Genomic DNA, 22873 nt, shown 5'->3' on the forward strand with positions numbered 1-22873 from the left:
TGATTGTGTAAAATTGCAAGGCCGCACAGAAACCACGCTGATTGGTTGAATTTGCATTGATAATTCTGATCGCGATGAATTTGTGCATATCCGTATATGTATGGTGTATGATGTTTCTCTCATTAGACGAGTTGTTATGTTCACTGGTTTTTGCTGTAAATAATCCGTCAAATTTATGTTTTTTGGCTGAATTTGTTTTGTCTGTTGTTTTTGTTTTTGTTTTGTTGTCTGTTTGTTCGGCTTTGTCTTTTGTTTCATTTTATTTCTATATTATTTATTGCATTGTGTTGTCATTATTCGTGTGTCTTTATTTGAATGTTTTTAAAATCAAATACATTTCAAATCATAAAAATAAAAAGGTAGTTGCGATTGCGATATCACAACTTCCTGGGGGGACTGTCTAGTGATAACAATCAAGGGTGAATCTTTGTTAAAAAAAAAATCCTTGACAACATGAGTACAAGGAGCAGAATTGGCTTTATCAGAGTTTTTTGTCAGAAAGGTTGCACAGGGGAAAATGACTAGTTAAGAGCTCTAAAACTGAAACACTAAAGTTTAAGGCAGAAAAAAACCCAAAGCTAATAGTTGAATATAAAACTCTGCAGGGGAACCAGGGACCCAGGGGGCAATTCTCTTGCAGGTGTCAAATACAGATGAATCTACAGGAGTCCCTTTGCTGTATCACTGATTTCTGTTTTGATGCAGTAACTGACAAATGTGATTTTGAATGCAACCCAGCAGAGTCTGACACCCACACGTCTGAGAGGGACAGTAGACGAGTGATCACAGGAAGATGTGATCCTCCGTAGGATGAACACAGCGTAGTCACAGAACACTTAACGAAGATTTGTGATAACGTGATGACAACGCACTACAAGAAATATGAAAATGTAAAAACTGTTTCTAACGTACGTCCTGCTAACTTTTTTACAGATGATAGATTTTCCCCTGTTTTTATGTGCTGCAAACATCGTATGGGACTTGTTATTTTTAGACGGTTGTTCGCTTTGTGCTGAGAGTGAAGTCAGGACAGTCTGCTCCCCTAATCAGCGACCGTATTGGAGTGTGTCTGTGTTTGTGTCTGTTCTTGTGTGTGAGGCAGACAAACACGTGGCACACACACTCCAAAACACACACACACACAATGAAGCAAACATACAAACACAGCATGGTCTACAGATGTATCAAACTCACAACAGGAAAACACTGAAATGGCATCGTGTGAAGCCTCACATTCTTTGAACTTCTCCATAATAAGATGCACGAGCTCACGCGGCACACTGTCGATGTCAGAGACTGAGAATGTGTGTTGGAGGATGAGACGGGCTGCTGATAGTGACTCAGTGGACGTATGATCCGAGGAACTCTCATTTGCACACATACCTGTCCTTGAATCCTCTGTTCCTTCACCACAGGTTTCCATGGAAACCGGGGAAAGCAGGGAGGTTGTGTTTGCGAGAGAGGGAGGATGAGAGAGTTTGCAGGTAAGAAAGTGCTCGTACCTTAAAAAACTCCCTTCATTTTGCGATGGTTGTTCCCATTGAATCAGAGCGTGTCGATGTGTTGTGTGTTTTCAACGATAAAACAAAGCTTGGGGTGAATGGCTTGAACCATGCAAAAGTTTAACAGGCTTAAAAACACACATTCAGTGAAATGTGTTGTGAAAGTTGCTGTGTCGCTTTCAGTAAACACCTCTGAGGCAGACCTAATGTGAATCAGGTCTACGACCTTGGCCTCAACACCAAAGTCAAAGATCAAGCACATAAGCAGCGGGCTCATTCGGAGGCAGCCCTCATCGGCTGCAGCAGTGATGTATTTACGCGACAGATAGAGAGGTCCCGGTGAATTTTTAATGAAAGCTTTGTTTGAAATTTTGAACAAGCACAAATTGATTCATGATTTTTTAATGGCACCGGTAAGAAGCTCCCAGAATCGCTGATTGTTTCTCCCACGATGAGCAAACATCCACAGCTCATCGAGAGAAGAAAGGAGGCCATGACTCAGACAAATTTCTTCTTTTTCCTTCTTTCACAAAAGTCAAAGACACCAAATCCTGTCCAGTCAGACTTACTGTTCTAGACGTCTCATTGGATGGCTCCTCTTCACTCGTTTAAAACTGCTTGCTTCAACATGTCTGAAGCTGACTTTAGGATTGGAGGGCCAGGGCAAAGGAGAGAGACTCCCAAGTGTGCAAACTTTCAAGCAGGGGGAAAACTTATGTAATAAAAACAACTTTAAGGTCACAACACTGCTGCTGATCCTTAGCCAAGCCTAGCATCAAAAATTGAAGCAGGGAGGAAGCTAGCCAGCTAGCTTGACTTTCTTTAAAGTTTAAAAAGTACCCTGACAGAGAGATAAAGAATATATGCATGCAACAGAACTCTAACAACATCTACCAAGGCTTAACCCTGATACACGATCTGCAAAACATACAATCAGGGACAAAGGAAACTGATGCCAGAACTGAAAGGACCTGAAATACAAGGCTTTAACAATTGACATTGTAGATACACTGTATGTCTTTGTTTTGCGTTTCTACAACACAGTTAAGTCGCTTAAGTGAACGGATGGGGCAAAAACATTATCAACATCTGGCAACACAGTGCATGTTGGAATGCATCTGCATAGCCAAAGTCCAGCCCCACTATTTAGTCCAGTCCACTATTTAGCATTGTGTTTAGAGAAGACATAATCTGCAGTCTAAAGCAGTTTCTTCAAGAAGTGTTGACAGTTTTACACATTGTTTGAAAAGTTAGACGAGTTTCGATGACTTTAGCACACTGGTCTTCATAGGAAATAAAAAATACATTCATGTAACTGCTTTGGGGTCAGTTCTGTCCATAGACTGTATAAATAATGGACGTAGTATCCGTGACGTCACCCATCTGTACCTGAGCGCTGCTTTGAAGCTAATCGACGGCAGCAGCCATATGGAAATGCGGAACTCAACCAGGCATAGTGTGATGTAAAGAGGCGGAGTTTGAGCCTCCTAGCCAACAGCTAGTTCCCATCTGGGAGTCAAGTCATGTCCTTATTTGGGCAAAAACTCATGATCTTGATATCTTCTGAACCGTTGCGTTAGAAAAAAATTCACCCCCATACAGTGTGTGCCGATAGAGAAATTAGCTTTGTAGAGCCAAGCTGTTTTTTGAAGCAGGCTGTAAACATGTTCATTAATGCTGCAAAGATCGTCTTTTTGGAACTGGTGTCTATGTGGTTTCCGGTGTTTCTGCAGCCAGCCTCAAGCGGATTCTCGATGAACTGCAGTTTATAACACTTCAGCATGGGCTTCATCGTTTGAGAACGGAGATTGCCTCTTGGTTCTACCTAAATATTTTCAAAAATGCACTTGGTTAGGAGGTACCTTGTACAGCTAACAACATCAGTTCTCTAAAAATGTCTTTCAAATTGACACAAAGTGGCATTGTAAATGCAATATTCCCAAACAAATCAAATCAGAAAACAGACTGAATCAGGATCTTGTGAATTGGGATCGAATCAAAAAGCATCTGAAATTACTTCATTTAACACCACAGACTGAAAAATCATAAAAACATGTTTGCCATTACGCTTAATTTTCAAAAGGAATAAATAAAAGTGATATCTAGTTGTTGATTTGACTACATTGAAGTTGAGTTGACTCAAATGAAATAAAGGCGTATTCAGATTTATGGTTGATTTATATCAAGCGAGGCTTGATATACACAAACATGACAGAAGAATCTCCCTGCCTCACTCTCTTAATCAATAAAAAGCTTTTTAAGCAATGTATGATTTTCCACCTCCGTATAATATAACATGCTACAGTGACAGCCGCTACATACTGTATAATGCGTTAGGCATGGAAAAGCTGGGAGGTTGAACTTCAGCATACAACAGCCTGTGTGTCCAGGATGAGCATCCAGTGAGCAGAAGGAAACGTTCACAACAAGCCCTTCTGGTTTGTGTCCCATTATAGAATAATCTGGCTGTTCACCAAGTGCTGCGCTTGTGTTGTTAAAAGATTCAGATTAGATCAATCTAGACTGAAATCAACAACACCAAAGGGCTACATTATTATCACCAGTATAACTTTTCAGTCAACTCTCAGATTAAACAAAGGATGAATGAGACACATCTAATAATGATGAAAATTTAGACATAAGCCATACAGATCCTCCTTCAGGAGCTTCATCACCTTATCTAAATATTTGAGCTTCTCTGCTCAAAATCCATCTCAAACAATGATGTAAGATTTTCTCCAGCAGTCAAAACTTGAAGCTGAATGAAGTTCAATCATGAATTCCAGTTAGTCGGGCAGGGTTTCACGGTCCTACTCTGCCTTGTAAATACTTGATTTGCTTGTGTAAAAAACGTCCATAAGGTCACAGAGGGAGGATTCTAAACATGGCCTTGCTCCATGCTGCAGTGATAAATCATGAGACAGGAAAGTCAGGTTGCAGTTATTGCTTCATGAAAGAGGTTCAGGTGTCCATCCCTTCTACTCCTCAGCCTGCACTTAATTTATATTACAGGTGTAAAGCAGTCTCAGCTCAGCTTAAAGGTCTCCTCCAAAACCCTCAGGGCCACGGCTCGCCCCGGCATGCAATAATTTATGAACAAAGTTGCCAGGCTTTACGAGACAGGAGTGCCAAGTTTGTGAAATCTTTATCTATTCTGGACACGGGCTCGGACTGTCTAAAATATAGATCAAAGATTGTGGTCTGGGTATAGATAACAGAATGTAGCGTGGAAAAGATGGAAAAACGGTATTCAACTGTAGCTCTGTCTAATCTTTCTGTAAAAACAAAACCTTGCAAGGCTCTTGATTTCAAAAAGCTAGATTTTAAAATGTAAACAGTACATGTTTAGTATTGAACAAATATCACTCTGTAGATCAAATGAAAGACCTTTTGAATTTGTTTTTCTACCGTATCCAAAACTGTTCAAGTGCTCACAACTGTCAGCTTAAAACTAGAGATGCAGTGCTTGTGAAAATCAGGGACAATACCCACGTTTAAAACAACAATTTAACCACACTGGACTTTACCTTTATCAAACTTTACCTTGAAATAAGCCAAAAAATGTGCCAATAGAACAAGTGAAATTTTGCTTGGTAAAATTTCTTAAAATAAGACGTAATATTCAGAAAAACTGATCTTAAAATCAGCAGGGAAACTTATTTTAAGGAATATTTTACCAGTATTTTAAAGCTTAGTGTCTCAGAATAAGACAGGAATGCTAACAATTAATATTTTTTCACTCAAAAAAAGATTTTTGCACTAATACACTTCATGTCAACTTCTTTATTTGAGATTTATTCACCTGAATTTGATTTGTATTATAGCAACACTTCTCTAGGTTTAAGACCATCTTGTACTAATAAGATTACAAAGTTGAATTTGAGCATTTTGAGATATGTCTTCTCATAGTCATGTTGTTTTTGGATATCCCAGCTATGCTCAAAAGTAGGTGTTTCATTGCGTGCATGTAGTTTGAGGATGTATGTTTGTATCTGATTTAGAAGAAACAGTGCCTGAAAACTGTAACCCACCCTTAAAAAAAACAACTTTTCTTTCTTTCTTTCTTTCTTTATCAATGGAGCTGTTTTCTGATAGATGCTCCAAAAAAATGCATTTACCTAAATCAAGTAAAGAGTTTGTCTTAAATCAAGATTATCCGTCTTCTACAAATAAGATCTCAGCTTGAAAAATGTATGAAATGTAAAATAACCTTGTTTCTTCTAAATTACAACTCAAAATAAGATCATTTCAAGATGTTTTCACTTAACAAGATATTTAAGATGCATTGTCTTACAACCAGTCCCTCTATCTTGCTCAAATGTCCCAATTTCACTTGGTAAGATTTTGAGTTTTTGCAGTCCATTAGCGATTCTGATATGATTTTGCATTACGTCTTTGTAATACTTTGTGTCTGTTTTTCACTGCTGTGCTCTCGATAGTCAGAACACATCACAGAAGGCAGATAGAAAATCAAACATACAAGACTTTCTGCAGGGAGGTCATGAGGCATCCCAGAGGTGACCTTGATCATGGTTCACTCTGACACACTACACAAGATAAAATAATCAATTTTTCAGGTCACAGATCCTGACATCCACTTCTGCTGGATCAGGCTATACAATCATGCTTAAAACGTGAAGTCTGACCTCTGCATTAGTCCTTCCTGTTGGAGTAAGTCCCTCTTAAAACTGGAGCATGTCTCACAAATTGCATGCAGCTGATCTTTTTCAGAAACTGTCATATTCACACACTGCACATATTTTCTTTTATGTCTGACCATGAACACAAAACTAAGTTTGTCCAACACGTGACTTCTTCTGCCCAACAGAAACCTTGAAGATCACAAGATCAACATCACAATGAAGATAATGATCAAAGATATTAAGATGTGATAAGATACAGATAATCATCTACTACATTAGTGCATTAAAATCAGTCTTACCTTTATTGTCATTACTGTTCTAATGTTCATCTTAAAGCGTCTTGACTCCAACTGTTAGAATTGATGTATCATTCCTTGCCCTGTTATTACCATCGTAACTGTAAGTGCTAATGTTGGACCTGTTGACGTTCACTGCTAAAAATGTTAAGATCAGTCTGTTGACTGTCGAACACAGTCTCAGTAGCCGGCTTCACATTAGTCTGGTTCTGCTTGAGGTTCTGCCTGTAGGAGGTTTTTCCTTGCCAGTTGCCGCTGTTATTTGCTAAATACAGCAAAGTGCAATGTGCTTTGCTTGTGGTGGATTAAGAGAAGATATAATCTCTCTAATCTTGATAATTGGTTTTCATAGAAAATATAACAAAGAATACAGCCGAGACCTGCTATTTCTGTCAAGTGTCTTGGGGCAACATTTGTTATGAACTGACCTTAATAAGATTGACTGATGACACATTGGAGGTTTGTGGAGAGGAGATAGAAGCTGTGTCTCTCCACTCTCATCATAGGCAACGTGAACTCTCTGGCTTATGAGATGGATGGGCTAACAGGACAAGCCAGGATCAGACAGAGTTTCGGGAATGTAGCATGGTGTGTTTATGGAAATGTGGCTGCATCTGGAAAATGTGACCACGCCGTCTCCATTGACAGCTTCGAGATTGTCCGGGATGAACTGGATAGTACTGAGAGTGCTGTGGGCCTCGGACCATATTATCTGCACAGGGAGATCTCACATGTCAAACTGGTAGCTGTTATATCCCCCCTCTGCCAACCCGACTACGGCGTCCAACGTTCTCAACTAGGGATGGGTACCGAATTCGGTACTTTTATAGGTGCTGACCGAATTCCATCGGTACTACCGAGTACCGGATCGATGCATCCCTCATTGCTACATAAAATTACTCCTTTAAACATCATGTTGAATGACCTGGATGAGACCTGTCCCCTCAATCAAGAACCATCCGACTCCACCTTTGGTTAAAACAAACTTTGATCTTTTGTTGTCCTTCTTGTTAATGTGTTTTGATCATTGATGTGTTCACATAAAAAAAAAACTCCTGTACTCCCATAGTGATATTACAGAGGTGTCATGACTATATGACATGTTGGTGTCATTACACCTGCTGTCATATGTCATGTAAGAGGTTATAAAGCCTGCAGAGTGATCATTAGACCAGCAAAGAGCTATGAAGCATCCTTCTATCAGCACAGTGTGAAGACAAGCAGCCTGACAGAGCTGCCTCTTCTCTGCCTCTCAATGTCACACTGACCTCCTCCATCCCTCGTGCCTTTTTTATCTCCTTTAGTCTCATTCTTACTCTCCTCAAAGTCTCCACAGCCCTAACCCAACCTCCTTCTCTCTGCGTCTACTGTACACACCCGAAGGAAAGCCACATGAGAGAACCTGGCAGCCCGTGTGATGGAGCAGAGGCCACACACATCATTCAGCGCTGGCAGATATTTGTTCTCTTTCCGTAGAGAAAGGCGAAGCTATGACACTGCTTAGAGCCATCCATCATCCTCCGCTCCGACTCTGTGCTCGCTACCGTCTCTCTTTCAACTTTTTGGAGGTCAGATGAGCAGAGTGAGCCGTCTCAGTGTTCCCTGGCATTTACTGCTCCACGCCGCAAGGCTGAGCGACGACGGGAAGGAAAAGGCTGCCATTTCTGCAAGAACAGGCACAGGGTCAAACTAATAGACTGGTTCCTGACAACAAACACTCAGGTGTCACCCGGCGCAGGTTAAAGAGATGGCGGGGCGGCGAGTACAGGTGCCCCCACCGTGTTTTGTAGCAAGAGGAGATAGTTCAAAGGCTTCTCCTGCTTACACAACAGACATTTACTACCTCTCTGCTGTCTGTCAGCGTGTTACACAAGCTTTTGTGCTGCAATGTAAGGAAATGTGTATTTTTCTGAAGACTCTGTTCCTCTGCTGGACTAAATTGCAGGTGTGGGTTCCTCTCTACCATCTGCAAAGCTGAAACATACACCTGAAAGCTATACTTTAGCTTAAAAGGCGCTATTGGAAAAAAAAAAAGAGTAAACTCTGCCACTCCATCCGACAGCATCTGACACAACTTGGGGCTTTAGTGGGAAAATAAGAGGGCTTACATCAGTTTGCAAGGAAGTTAATAAAACTGCAAAGCATCCGCGTGTGTGTCAAGAATCCCAACAATGTGCTTGAACCCACACATGTGGACTCAGGCAGCAAGCCGTGCTTACACTCAGCTAACACATGAAAGACAAACAGGTTGATGGATGGGCTGGAAGCTGAATTGAGACAAAGAATAGCAAACAAGGGGGATGAAGTCAGAGGAGCTCATCGATACAGACACTTCTCCTGCCGTTCATTTGGAGCCACTCTCCTGGTCTTGTGAAACAGAGGCATCATGTAGTATTTTGAACAGGATACAACAGCAGCTTTCACAAAACTCTTATGATGCTGCCCATCATTGTCAGATCTTATGTCTTAAAGTAAGGCACAACTATTTGATAGTCAACAAGTCATCGATTATTGAAGCAATGAATCCACCTATCAGATAATGACTTGCACATTTGCAATCATCTCTGAAACGAAACGTTACTCATGTAAACTCAGAACATTCCAAGACAAATTTTCTCCAAGCCCTGTTTTGTCTTTCCTTTAATCATAGACTAATTAATGTAAGGTGATTTTGTTTTCATTTTCAGCATGGTTACTATGGAAATATGGTACGAGTTTGCTCCACTGTTTATTTGGAAGCGACAAGGAGAAAAAAATAGATGAGGAGAGAAAAAGATCAAATATTCTGTGGAAAAGGTTTGATAGTGAAGGCCTGAAAATGTAACAGAGAAGCCTGTATGTTTGAACAGTTAAGTTGAATGTCACATAGGGCTGCACAATTAATCAAATTTTAATCGTGATCCCAATTCTGGCCGCCTCGATTAAAGTAGCCTTATCGTCTGCAATAATTTACATTTAAAATGCCGGCTCTGCTGCATACCTGATCAAGCACTTTCTCAATGAGTCAGTCAACCACAGGGGGCGAAGGCATGGTTAATGCTTCATTAGCTTCCTAAATAACAAGCGAGTGTATACCAAGCGGCAACCTCCGGTCTCAAACTATGAAGCCCATGCGGAAGTGTTATAAACAGCAATACATCGAGAATCCGCTTGAGCTGGCTGCAAAAACAACGCAAACCACATACACACCAATTCAAAAAAGACAATCTTTGCAGCATTAATAAACATGTTTACAGCCTGGTTCAAAAAAACGGCTTGGCTCTACGTCGCTAATTTCTCTATCGGCGCACACTGTGAGGATGGGTGAAATTTTTCTAATGCAACGGTTCAGAAGATATTAAGATCACAAATTTTTGCCCAAATAAGGACATGACTGACTTGACTCCCAGACGGGAACTAGCTGTTGGCTAGGAGGCTCAAACTCCGCCTCTTTACAATCACACTATGCCTGGTTGAGTTCCGCATTTCCAATATGGCTGCCGCCGTCGATTAGCTTCAAATCAGCGCTCAGGTACAGATGGGTGACGTCACAGATACTACGCCTATTATTTATACAGTCTATGGGTTCAGATTGTGTGCCATCAGCTGATCGATGGAAAATGTATCAATAAAAGGTTGCAACTAGCTTTTACTGTCCCTGGAAGGACTGTTTAGGGACCTGGACCTGTCCGTGTGTGTGTTAGCCCTGTCCCTTCAGTGTGTGAGTGAGAGGAGACAGCAGCACAGTCCATAGGGACTTGGCTTGGGAACAGGAGGGTCGCCAGTTCAAGTCCAAGTATGGAGGAAGTTTGGCAAATGGACTGGTGGCTTGGTGCATTTGCCTGGGCACTGCCAAGGTGCCCTTGAGCAAGGCACCAAACCCCCAACTGCTTGGGTGGCGCCAGTTAATGGCAACCTCCTAACTCTGACATCTATCCCAAGTGCATGTCAATAGCATGTTTGTGAATGATTGTATGTATCAAACTGTGTGTGTAGCATGATCAAAAAAGAACACCAGTGAAAAAATTTAAATGTAACAATTCAAACTCGTCATTACGGGCTCACATAGAAAACATCAGAAAACACTTGCAACATCACAGTCTGCATAAAAGTTCCCAACACAATGCAAACTTCGACATAAAACAGACGGCTTCAGCAGACATTGCACCATGCTGGTCCTCTCCTCCTGAAAGCTGCTGGTCAGAGACAAAGCATCACTCCACTCACACAAACACTGCAATCACAGTGAGAGTGGGCACAAGAATTAAGGACGGAAAAGGTCCCAGAGCGTGAGCAGAGTGGGAATACAAAGGCATTTAATTCACTGACTGACAGCAAAAAGGAGTAAAGGAACACGTCACATGACCCACAGTGCACAAAGCTGGATCACAAGTACACACACACACACACACACACACACACCACACACACACACACACACCACACACACACACACTGAGGATGTTTAGTTAATTCCTAATCTGTTACGTTTCTTGATGAATCACTGTTAAAGCATTAAATATTGAAATAGTCCTCCTAAAATAACAAACTGAGTTTGTTTAAAAAGGCTTTGTTGAATGGCAGTGGAAAGCCCTGTTTCTGAGATGCATGGGGACGCTTTGTGACTCATTGTGCCTTGAAATGCACAGTTAGAATCATAGCAGAGCAGGGATTAGTAAAGTTCTATAAATAGCCCTGTTCTTTTTTCTACATCTGTGAACCAAATTGAACTGTGAGATTTGTGACGCGTTGCCCCCTACGCAGAAATGATGGAACCACTTAAATGTCAACAATGAAATTCTAGCAACTACTTTTGACATCCATTTTGTGTTCACTACTATGACCAGTTGTTGCACTACTCTCTACCCAAAGCCTGGGCTTAAAGGTGATCTGAAACAAGTTTGTTTTCTTTCCCTATACCTATATTCTAATACAGGGGTTCCCAACTTTTCAACCCATGACCCCAAAATATAGGTGCCAGAGACTCGCAACCCCCACTGTCCCTCAAAGTGATTTAAATGTGGCTTCATTTAGCTGGTCTGCAGAAAATTAGCCTACATATATGAGCAGGTGTCTGTGTTTCCTGTGCCGTTATGATTAAGCTACTACTACTGATGCTTTTGATAATAACTGTTCACTAACCCTAAACTTAGGAGTCATCTGACAAAAAGAAGGCAGAAACTCATTACATTTTCTATTTTAAAGGTTTTATTTTCAATTTTAGCTGCTATTTTTGTTGATATTTTGTACTATATGGGTAAAATGTAAACATTTCTAGATAACTTGAAAAAAAAAACTATCTGGAAGATATCTCACGACCCCCCATTTGTGTCTCGCGACCCCCAGGGGGTCCCGAACTACACTTTGGGAACCCCTGTTCTAATACCTAGTCTTGAATATTTGCTGATACTGAGTAGTTTAGAGTATCTGATACGTGTTTCAAAAATACGTTGGTGGAAAAACACTGTTGTAACATCATCATCTAGCTGGAACTAGGGTTGCAAAATTCCGGGAATTTTCAAAGTTGGAAACTTTCCATGGGAATTAACTGGAATTTATGGGAATTTATGGGAATAAACCAGAAATGTATTAAATTGAAGGTTGGCTCTTAATAGGAATTTAGGAAGAGCCCATCGCATGAAAGGGTTCAGCAAAAATGCAGAGGCTAGTGTGGTGGAAAATGACCGAATAAACTGTTGTTCTTTGTGTTTCTCTGTGCTTGTGTAAGACTGATTAGAACTGTTGGAGGGGCAGTTCTCCGAGGTCGTAAATAGAAGGCTTTTGTTTGATAAGAAGTAAGGTTTTCTGTATTCCCATAACTCTTTTCTCACAGATCCTGTATTTTACTCATCAATGATCTGTGTTAGACCACAGGATTTTACCTTTTTTGGAAGAAGCTTCCTGTCAATGTACCACACCTGTTTTCACATTCTGATATGCTGTATGAGCTCACATTTCGGGGCAGAAGACATCTGACTTCGACTGAGAGAAGTTCATTCGTGGTAACCTGTTTTCTCCCTCTTTGCAAAGAATGCTGATAATAAAACTTGACAAAAGACAATAATTTGTCTCTCCATGAGTTTATTTAATCTATCACGCTGACATCATAACCTGAACAAGAAATTGCCATTACACTAGGCCTGAGAAGCTTGAGGGAAGATGTTTTTATTTGCATGTTGAATGGGACTTTTTGGAGGGGGAGGGGCTCTTTTCATTTAACATTTTGAATGGGACTTTTTGGAGGGAGAGGGGCTCTTTTCATTTAACATTTTGAATGGGACTTTTTGGAAGGAGAGGGGCTCTTTTCATTTAACATTTTGAATGGGACTTTTTGGAAGGAGAGGGGCTCTTTCATTTAACATTTTGAATGGGACTTTTTGGAAGGAGAGGGGCTCTTTTCATTTAACATTTTGAATGGGACTTTTTGGAAGGAGAGGGGCTCTTTTCATTTAACATTTTGAATGGTACTTTGTTGGGATTGCATTTTTGTTAATTCTTGAATGGGTTGGGTTGGAGGGATGAGTAATATTTAACTCAACATTCATGTTTTTGTTCTTCAGTGAAATAATTGATTGTTCAATCAAATATTTAACACTTGATAAAGTTCTACTTACAAATAAATCTGTTTAAATTGTATTATTTTGGGTGGATTACTGCTTATGACAAAACAAATATTTATGCTTAGATATGATACCTTTCCATTAATTTACCCTAAATTCCCATTAATTCACATAATTCCCATGGACAGTTTCCAATTTGGAATATTTCCAAAATTCCCCAGCTTAACTTCCCATGGAAATTCACCAGAAACTTTCTGGAAGTTTACCGGAAATGCTCCAGCCCTTTGCAACCCTAGCTTGATCAAACTCATTTTTCTGGGCTTACTGGTTTGAGTATCAGATTGGTGCACTCACTAGTGTGATCCCCATTCCCACAGGTAGATACTGGTATCAGTATCAAAACAACTCTAGCTGTACTTAAATGAACCAGCACAGCATTAGAGTGATTGGCATTGCCCAGGGGGGAATATGAGAACTTAACTTGGCAGCATCATGTGGTAGCATACCACACACATCTCATCAGTCATCAGCAGTGGTATCTAGGTTAAATGCACAGGGCTTGCAAACTGTCACAGGAGGTGAAACTGATGCCAAAGACTCAATTCTTTATTACTTGAGCAAGCATGACTGACAGCATAATAAGTCAAGCATTCAAATGATTTGTTAAATATCTGGTCCTGTTGTAAAGCAGAGGGCAGGAGAAATATGAGTTTCAGGATGTGTGAACATGTGTAAGCATGCTGAGTACAGTGAGCAGCATTCAATATTCACTCATTCACACTGTAGCCTTCAGAGTTGCTGTGAGGCATAATGAGCAAAGCAAGGTAAGAAAGAGTAAACGATAAGGCAACAAAGACGCTGGGATGAAATGAAGACGTGAGAGAAGCATCAGTGGCCACAGAGGCAGCTGTCAGTGCCTGTACTCTCAGATGTTAGTCTTGTCAGTAGAGATCAATATCCTGAGACAAATGCCTTCCAGCTATACACAAACATTAACATAAACACAAACTGGATGAAAGTCTCTGTAAACCCCCTTCCCCTACTTGTTCCCCCCCTGACTCCTCATTCCTACTCAGAGTTGTCATCAAATCAATGCTGAGGTTCATTTGCACATTCAGAAGAGTTTGACTGATCGAGACAGATGTTATCTGCCGACTTTATTTATTTACACTGTTTGTTTATCAGTTGGCTGGTCAAAAACAAACTCCTTGCACAGGCATGGCAGAAAAATTAATCATAACAGTGAGGGAGACATTAATTCAGACTTCATTATGGATAAATGTTTCTGAATAAATACAGATCAATTAGTCATTGGGCCATTTCAAGTGTCAAGGAATAATATAATACAGGCTTCACCACACAGCACTTCTAATCATGTTCCTAACAGTTCAGCACATTTTATAGAAGTTATATCTTTTTCCCTGTATTCATCATTTTAAAATCTTATTTTTGGATTACATGAAAGCGCTTGTGAACTTAACAACAACAAAGCTGAGGGGTATACTATGGAGTGAGTTCAGCATATCCTAGATATCTTCTCCTGATCCGGCTTCACTGAACCGGACAAAGGAGATTGTGCTAATCTGTCACGCGAAACTGGTTATCAACATGTTGAGTCAATCCAGAATTACCCTGAGCGCGTTCTCATGAACGGGGCGGAGAGGGCAACATGTGACCAATCACAGACACGGACAGTCTGCCGTCAGCACATCCACATGTTTTTTAAACACTGCACTGATATTAGAAAAATATGAAGAAATTAAACACATAATCCAGATTAACTTCAACACAGCTGAGTTTGAAAAATGAAGAAAGACTGAGAGATCAGACAAAAACTGTTTGAATGCGCAAATGAAGTCTTATTTCTCATCTTAGTGCAGATATATCTGACTATAATAACTCTGTTTATTGATCATTAGATATATCTGACTATAATACTCTGTTTATTCCCTAACAGTGATCTCTCTCTCTGATTGAATCTTGTGTCGTGTGTGACAGTTTTAGACGTATTATTTCAGCTGCTGCCCTGACGGTATCAACTGGGCGCTGTGGTTAAAGGACTAATACAAATGAGAACACGATTCTAAAAGCACGCGCAGTTTTATATTTAATGCAGTAAAACGATTTAATCTGAATAATCTGACTCCAGACTCTGTTTAAGTATGATGTCAGGAAAGATAATCAATAACTGTCATCAGTATTTTAAATATAAATCATACAGGTAGACAAAGTGTCTCTTCTCCCCCCTCCCCTCGCGATCAGCTCACAGCTCTGTGATCGAGCGAGCTGATTGGTCAGTGGGCGGAGTTTTCTCCAAACTGATCTCTGATCCTGAGCATAACCTGCTCCGGAGCAGGTTAGGAGTTCAGCATGAGTAACCATGGTGATCTACCCTGGTAAGCAGTGAACCACCGTCGTAGTACTGAGAATCCAGAGTTAACCCTGAAGTTACCTTGATAACCGCAAATCCGGCTTCGTAGTATACCCCTCTGGCCTTCAGACACAAAGACAATCACCAGCAACAACTTCAGGCTTTTCTTTACCTTCACCAAATAAAGGAAGGTAAAAGTAAGGTTAAAAATCTAAAAATGTTCCCATAGATGACATTTAGGATCTATGATGCACAGGTTAGATAAACCACATTTCAGCATTTGGTTTATTTCCATCAGGCCACACCATAGACTGTATAAAAAATGGACGTAGTATCCGTGACGTCACCCGTCTGCTCCTGAGCACTGTTTTGTAGCTAATCGTCAGCGAGAGCCAAGTTGGGTAGTGTGAGGAAAAGAGGCGGGCTTTGAGCCTCCTAGCCAACAGTGTTCCCGCCTGCCCGTCAAGTCAGTCATGTCCTTAAATGGGCAAAATTCCTAATCTTAAGATCTTCTGAACCGTCGCGTTATAAACAAATTCACCCCACGTACAGTGTGTGCCGATACAGAAATTAGCTACTCAGGCCTAAACCTAAAATTTTTATTTCTGCTGCAAAGATTGTCTTTTTTGAATTGGTGTGTATGTGGTTTCCCGTGTTTCTGCAGCCAGCCTCAAGCGGATTCTCGATGAACTACAGTTTTTAATACTTCCGCATAGGGTTCATAAATTGAGACCGGAGCTTACCGCTTACTCCAGACACAAGGACAATCACCAGTAGGGGTGTAAAGATGCATCTACTACATCGATTTATATTCATATGATCCGACTACATCGATCATCCTGCTTGGATTAAAGCACGTCAGACTTTATGTCGATGTGTTTTTTTTGCACTTTTAATGATAAAGACATTAAACGTTACTCAATTCAGGCTGCCTGTCTGTGACGTCATCGCCACACGCCAGCAACAACGAAACATAGCATGGCGGATGGCAGAGGAGAAGCCGCTAGCGAGAAATGATCAAGCCACCATTGCGGTCCAGTGTGTGGAAACACTTTGGCTTTTGCAAAGACGGAGATGTTCTAAATAAGTTGCTGGCTGTTTGTAGGATATGTAAAGGTCAAGTAAAGTACCGCGGTTTATATCCATAATTAATTTATACCTGATTCCCTTACGAGATATAACAGAAATCTAGGACTGTCCAGTATCAAGGTATTTATTTCAAATTCACACTGGTTGAATTTTTGGCTAAGAAGTTACTGAATCGATTTCAAGTCACTGAATCGTTTCGGGTCGTATTGTTCTAAATGAACCAATATCGTCCTTTAATCGTATCGGCAACCACGAATCACAACACAAATCGAATCGTTGTTAAAAAGAATCCTTACACCCCTAATCACCAGCAACAACTGCAGGCTTGTTTTACCCTCACCAAATAAAGGGAGGTAACAGTAAATCTAAAAATGTTCCCACATAAGACATTTAAGAACTTCATTTTTGTAAAAACAAATTAAGATGTACAGGTTAACAAAACCCCAGGTCAGTAAACCTAAAATCTTTAAAAGTTGGAATTAAAACATTCTCTATCCCCAGTGGCCGCCCTGTGCCAAAAATTCTGCACTCCTTTGTTTCATAACATTGTCAAACCAGAGTTGAATAAAACACAAAGCCTTCTGAGGACACATTTGTGGACCGCCAGACAAAGCAAAATGTATCCTCAGCTCACATCAGACTGTTTTCCTCACGTCAAACCTCAGTGACCCATCCAACACACCCTCAACCCAGCACACAGTGTTTTGAAAACGTGTCAGCGCCACTTCCAAAGTATTCCTATAACATCCGCACTCCACATGTGTGTGTGTGTCTGACTGGATCTGGGCTCAATTATCACTCTGGCATTAACTGAATGAGTTCTCCGTATTCATGTGTGGGACTGGATCAGGAATCTTTGTTGTTTAACATGTGAGTGTGAAGCAGACAGGCACACGACACAGACAGTGGTGGCTCTGAGTGACGTTTAGATTCAGTATATAGCTGTCATGTCTGCATTCTTCTGATGCAGTGGCAAACCAGCTTCACCACAGAAACATTTCACTAAATACCACGGGTTCTCACTTGATGAATCGAGACACTCAGACATACACAATAACAGAGAGGCCGTTCCAGTTCAAGTTCAACTTTGTTCACAATTAAAAAACGAGCTGTTAAGGAGCCATTGGTATGTGAGTTCGCAGGTGAAGACCGTGCGATGAATTTAAGTTGTATCTGTGTTTGAACTGGTTTGCATTGAAGTGTTCAGTGGCCCTGGTTGTCTGAACAAACAACACTGAACTCTTGAACCAGAAGCCTGGATTAACAACTGACCTGGGAGCAAAATCTAAAAAGCTATAATTAAGTCTGATTAAAGAACATACCTGGGGTCTGTTACTGCATGACAGATGAGCTGCAGAGACTGAAGGAGACCCGGGCCTCTTTTGTTTGAGCAATGTAATAGCTGAGAATGAAATATGCTCCTTGACCACAAGGCGGCACACCAAAATAACCACAAACATATACTATACTTTATATGCTTTATGAATGCATACGAATAAAACATTCGCAAAAAAAACAAAAATTCCCTGATTATGTTCCAAAGTAAAATGAACAGAGAGGAAAACAGCTCTGAATACTTTGGAAAACCAACCAGTCATTACAGGGATCATTCCTATGGCTTCTACAGTATAATTAGCTCAAGCAGCCAGCACTGTACCTATAAATACCAGAGACTAAACAACAGTAAACAAAGGGATAACCACAGCCAGCAACCCCTCACATTAGACTTCAGTTCTTTCCCACAACCTCTGACAGCAGCAACGTCAACAATAAGTGGAACAGCAGTGACAGCAGCAAAGGCATAACTCAGCTCTGATGCTCACAATTTAACCTCACTCAAGTTATTTATTACTGTAGTAGCTCTAAATGGCTGCTGTGTCGCTTTTGGTCATCCCCTTTTATGAAACAACACCCAAGCTTCTCCTCTTCTTTCCCTGACATTTCTATTCTTCTTCCTTTTTCCTACCCACACTTTCCTCTCATATATCTTCACTGACATCAAGAAATGTAGGTCACTGTCATTCAGTTTGGTTTGGACAGAGTTTTAAAACAAGCTTTGGGTTCAACCATCCATTAACTATATTGTGTCATAAACAACAGCAGGCCTGCTAAGACTTTCACAGCCTATACAGATTAAGCTGTACTTGTCTAAGCAAACACTATCCTTTAGGAACCTTTTGGTGCTCTATTGTATTACATGGTGAAATGGTGATTTGTAAATCGGTGCATCATTTGCACACAAAAGACCTGATGGTGTCAAACAGAATAAAGTAATCCAAGACCAATTTCTATATTACGAAAAACAAAACAAAACTACGATAGAGGATTAGGCCACTGAAAAAATAATAATTAAGGTCAAATGTCTTTTTTTATTATTATAATTCTGAGAAAAAAGTCAGAATTCTGAGATTAAAGTCAGAATTCTGGTGGATTCTCAAAATAAAAGCCGTCTGAAATATAAAATGTGTCTGGTAATTATATATTTTTTAGCATTACAATGAATCCCAGTTTCCACTGATATGTTTTGATTCAGACTAAAAGGAGAAAACCTCAAAATATGATGCTGCCAATTACAGCTAAAGCTGATTTGGAATTTCAAAATAAAAGCCATTGGACATGTAGCATATTAGTGATTATTTTGGATATTTTCAAAATGAGATTCTTTCAAAAATCCCTGTTTCCACTGACTAATTTCAGGTCAGACTAAAAGTTGACAGAATTCTGACTTTAATCTCAGAATTTTGACTTTTTTCTCATAATATTGATGATATATATTTTTTAATTTACCTTTTTTCAGTGACCCTAATCCTCTTCCGTACAAAACAAACATTTTGAGTGTGAATTATTTTACTTCTGCGAAAATTAGGCAGTTGTCTATGAATGTTTTTTTGCTTCCAGTCTGATGTGTGATGGCTGGATCATACATCACCTGAGACCTTTAACAGTACAACACAGTACAGTGCTGTGCAGTGCAGACACAGTACATGCTGTGCAGTGCAGACACAGTTCAGTGCAGACACAGTACAATGCTGTGCAGTGCAGACACAGTACAATGCTGTGCAGTGCAGACACAGTACAGTGCTGTGCAGTGCAGACACAGTACAGTGCTGTGCAGTGCAGACATTGTGCAGCAACATAGTACAGTGCTGTGCAGTGCAGACACAGTACAATGCTGTGCAGTGCAGACACAGTTCAGTGCAGACAGTACAATGCTGTGCAGTGCAGACACAGTTCAGTGCAGACACAGTACAATGCTGTGCAGTGCAGACACAGTTCAGTGCAGACACAGTACAGTGCAGACACAGTAGAATGCTGTGCAGTGCAGACACAGTTCAGTGCAGACACAGTACAGTGCAGACACAGTACAGTGCAGACACAGTACAGTGCAGACACAGTACAGTGCAGAAACAGTATAATGCTGTGCAGTGCAGACACAGTACAGTGCAGACACAGTACAGTGCAGACACAGTACAGTGCTGTGCAGTGCAGACACAGTACAGTGCTGTGCAGTGCAGACACAGTACAGTGCAGACACAGTACAGTGCAGAAACAGTACAATGCTGTGTAGTGCAGACACAGTACAGTGCAGACACAGTACAATGCTGTGCAGTGCAGACACAGTACAGTGCAGACACAGTACAGTGCTGTGCAGTGCAGACACAGTACAGTGCTGTGCAGTGCAAACACAGTACAGTGCTGTGCAGTGCAGACACAGTTCAGTGCAAACACAGTACAATGCTGTGCAGTGCAGACACAGTACAGTGCAGACAGTACAGAACAGGCACAGTACAGTGCAGACACAGTACAGTACAGTGCAGACAGTACAGAACAGACACAGTACAGTACAGTCTGATAAAAGCAGTGCAGTACTCTACAGTACAATATAGCACATTACAGTCCAGTACATTATAGAAACATTAAGTATAGTACAACACGGTGTAACTGAATCCATAACAGCATGGACAGCATGACGCACACGCCACTTTCCTCCTTTAGAACAAAGGTAAATAGACTCACCTGTCAGGTAGCGCTGCATTCAAACAGCTGCAGATGCTAGCATGCTAACAGAAATACAAGTCACCCACTTTTTGCGAGGCTATAAGCAAATGAACTTACCTGAAGTGAGTGTCCGCGGTCCAAAGGCTGATAAAACACCTCCTGTGGATGTTGGTCGCGAGTTACTCCTCTTGAAAAACTTAATATCCATGAAGTTAGTCCACAAGCAGGTGACATGATTCATTTAATAGTCGTGAGGCTACTCTCTACAAGCAGTGATTCTCAAATGGGGATACGCGTACCCTTAGGGGTACGTGGGAGTACTGCAAAGGGTACGTGACAAATGTGAAAAAAAACCAAGTTAAAAAAAAATCCGATTGAAAACAACTTTATCAACAGCATTTAATTTTGATTTCAATGCAACATCAAATAGAACACTATGTCCAAATTGAGCATATTCATTCATAAAATAATTACTTGCAAATGGACCAGAAGGCCTCCGTCTGTTGACGCCAATCGTTCAGCGAGTGATCATGTACATTTGCATGCTAATAGAGTATTTCTCAATTGTTAAAACACATTTCTTGGCATCCACCACGCTTTTTTCAACAGCACAAAACCCAATTTTCAAACTACATTCACCAAACCTCTGACTCTTCCTGCAAAACCGAACAATGTTGTCAGATCATACCCCAAGTCAATCAAAATAAAAACAAACTGAGCAGTCATTACACAGTATCACTCTCAACCAATTAGAGTATTGCTGTTGCTTTATTAAAGTATATAAAGAGTGATCAAAATCTTTCAACATTTTTAAATCATTCCTAAAAAGTTTGACTTGTAAATTTTTCTGAAATGGAGGGAGTAAGTTTCATGGTGGATTTTTGGTCAAGATTTCTATTTCCTGTAAGACTTGAGAGTGGTATCATTTTTTTCAACTCACAACAATAATGCCAAAATGTAAAACTACTCCATGTTACTTTAATGGACAGTGTCAAAGTGATTGACAGTAAGTGGCAGCTCACTATTTTGCCACCAAGTTTAACGTACATATGACATCACAGATGAGTCTGCTTCTGACAAATAGCGACTTTACCCATTTCTAATATCCATAACAGAGTTGAACTTTCGTTCTCCATTTCCCTCTGGCAGCACAACATCACAATTGCCTCTACCTAGGCCCCTCTGGCCATCCCCATCATCTCTAAAAATTCATTAGGAACACACACATACAAGCACACACACATACAGGAGCTGTCACACTCTCCTCACTCTTTGCTGGAACCTGTGACCCACAGATGCGTGTGTACAGGCCTCGAGTGACAGACAAATGCTCCCCAGCCCAGAGAACAATTAGCACTGCCAACACGGGAGACACAGAGAGAGGGGAGAGAGGAAAGTGTGGGAGAGAGAGACTGTCATACCGGGGCTGCTCACTGGAGAGAGACGAGGGGGTTGTGACCCTGCTCCGTCGCACTGTGCTCAGTCACCAGATGCTCCATGCTACGAGACTTATTGTCAAAGGCAGAGAGAAACACAGACGGTGGGCAAAACTGAGCTGAGTCCAATTTTCACTTCTAATTTTAGGCAACCATGCAGTATATTTAGACACCCCCTAACCTACGACAACAGGTAGTTAAATCCTGAAGAGTCAGGAGGTCCTGAATCTGATACCTTTGGGTCATTTCACCACTGAGCCTCTTAATAACAGCCCAGCATTATGCATTTACAAACCCTCCTCTGAAGTCAAATCAAAACTTCAGCTCTTGCAAGAAAGTGTAAAAGAATTATCCATGAATAATTGCAGTTTAACCACAATCAACATCATTTATCATTTGACCTCTCACACTTTCACTACAAATAAACTCAGGAGACACGGTACATTGCCTGCTTTTGAGAAAAATCAGTGCACGTTTTATTTTCCCTCTCTAAATACGTGCTACGAATTCCTGGCATGGCTTCACAGGCACACAGACTTGTTTTTCTGTGCTCTTTGTGGATAATATATGTTAGTGGTGCTTTTACAGGCAGATGTGCTTATTGTTTGTGCATCCTCCATGTCAATGAGGCACTAATGTCTTGTTGAATGTTCCTCTGTCATTAAAAACAATGACTTCATGTGATTTATCCTTAAGAGAGGAACATTTTAAATGGAAAACCGTCCCTCCTGCCTAGATCATGGAGCCATTGTGTACTCAACGGTTGCATCACCTCCCTCTCCTAACCACCTTTAACATTTTACCAGACATGTTTCATAAATCCTCATTATTCTAACTCAAACCCTTTTTTTTTTTTTGCATTGACAGATTTTCGTCTCCATTTTTTTTTTTTTTGCATTGACAGATTTTCGTCTCCATTTTTCATGTATCTGACCTGATGTCTCCTTACTCTGTAGTTATGTAATTCAAGGTTTTATTACCTTCTCCTCTTTTGTCCC

General features: G+C 40.6%; 1 protein-coding gene across 1 annotated transcript in view; it reads right to left on the minus strand.

Annotated features, from left to right (window-relative positions):
- The window catches only part of LOC117817997 (A disintegrin and metalloproteinase with thrombospondin motifs 2-like), a 220011-nt gene extending 199260 nt beyond the window's left edge, over positions 1-20751 (minus strand). Inside the window, 1 exon segment of the mRNA XM_034690833.1 lies at positions 20557-20751. Coding sequence (XP_034546724.1) covers positions 20557-20680 — 124 coding nt within the window. The 5' untranslated portion in view covers positions 20681-20751.
- Positions 20752-22873: the final 2122 nt, after the last annotated feature.

Source organism: Notolabrus celidotus, chromosome 8, assembly GCF_009762535.1.
Source record: "Notolabrus celidotus isolate fNotCel1 chromosome 8, fNotCel1.pri, whole genome shotgun sequence".
NCBI lineage: Eukaryota > Metazoa > Chordata > Actinopteri > Labriformes > Labridae > Notolabrus > Notolabrus celidotus.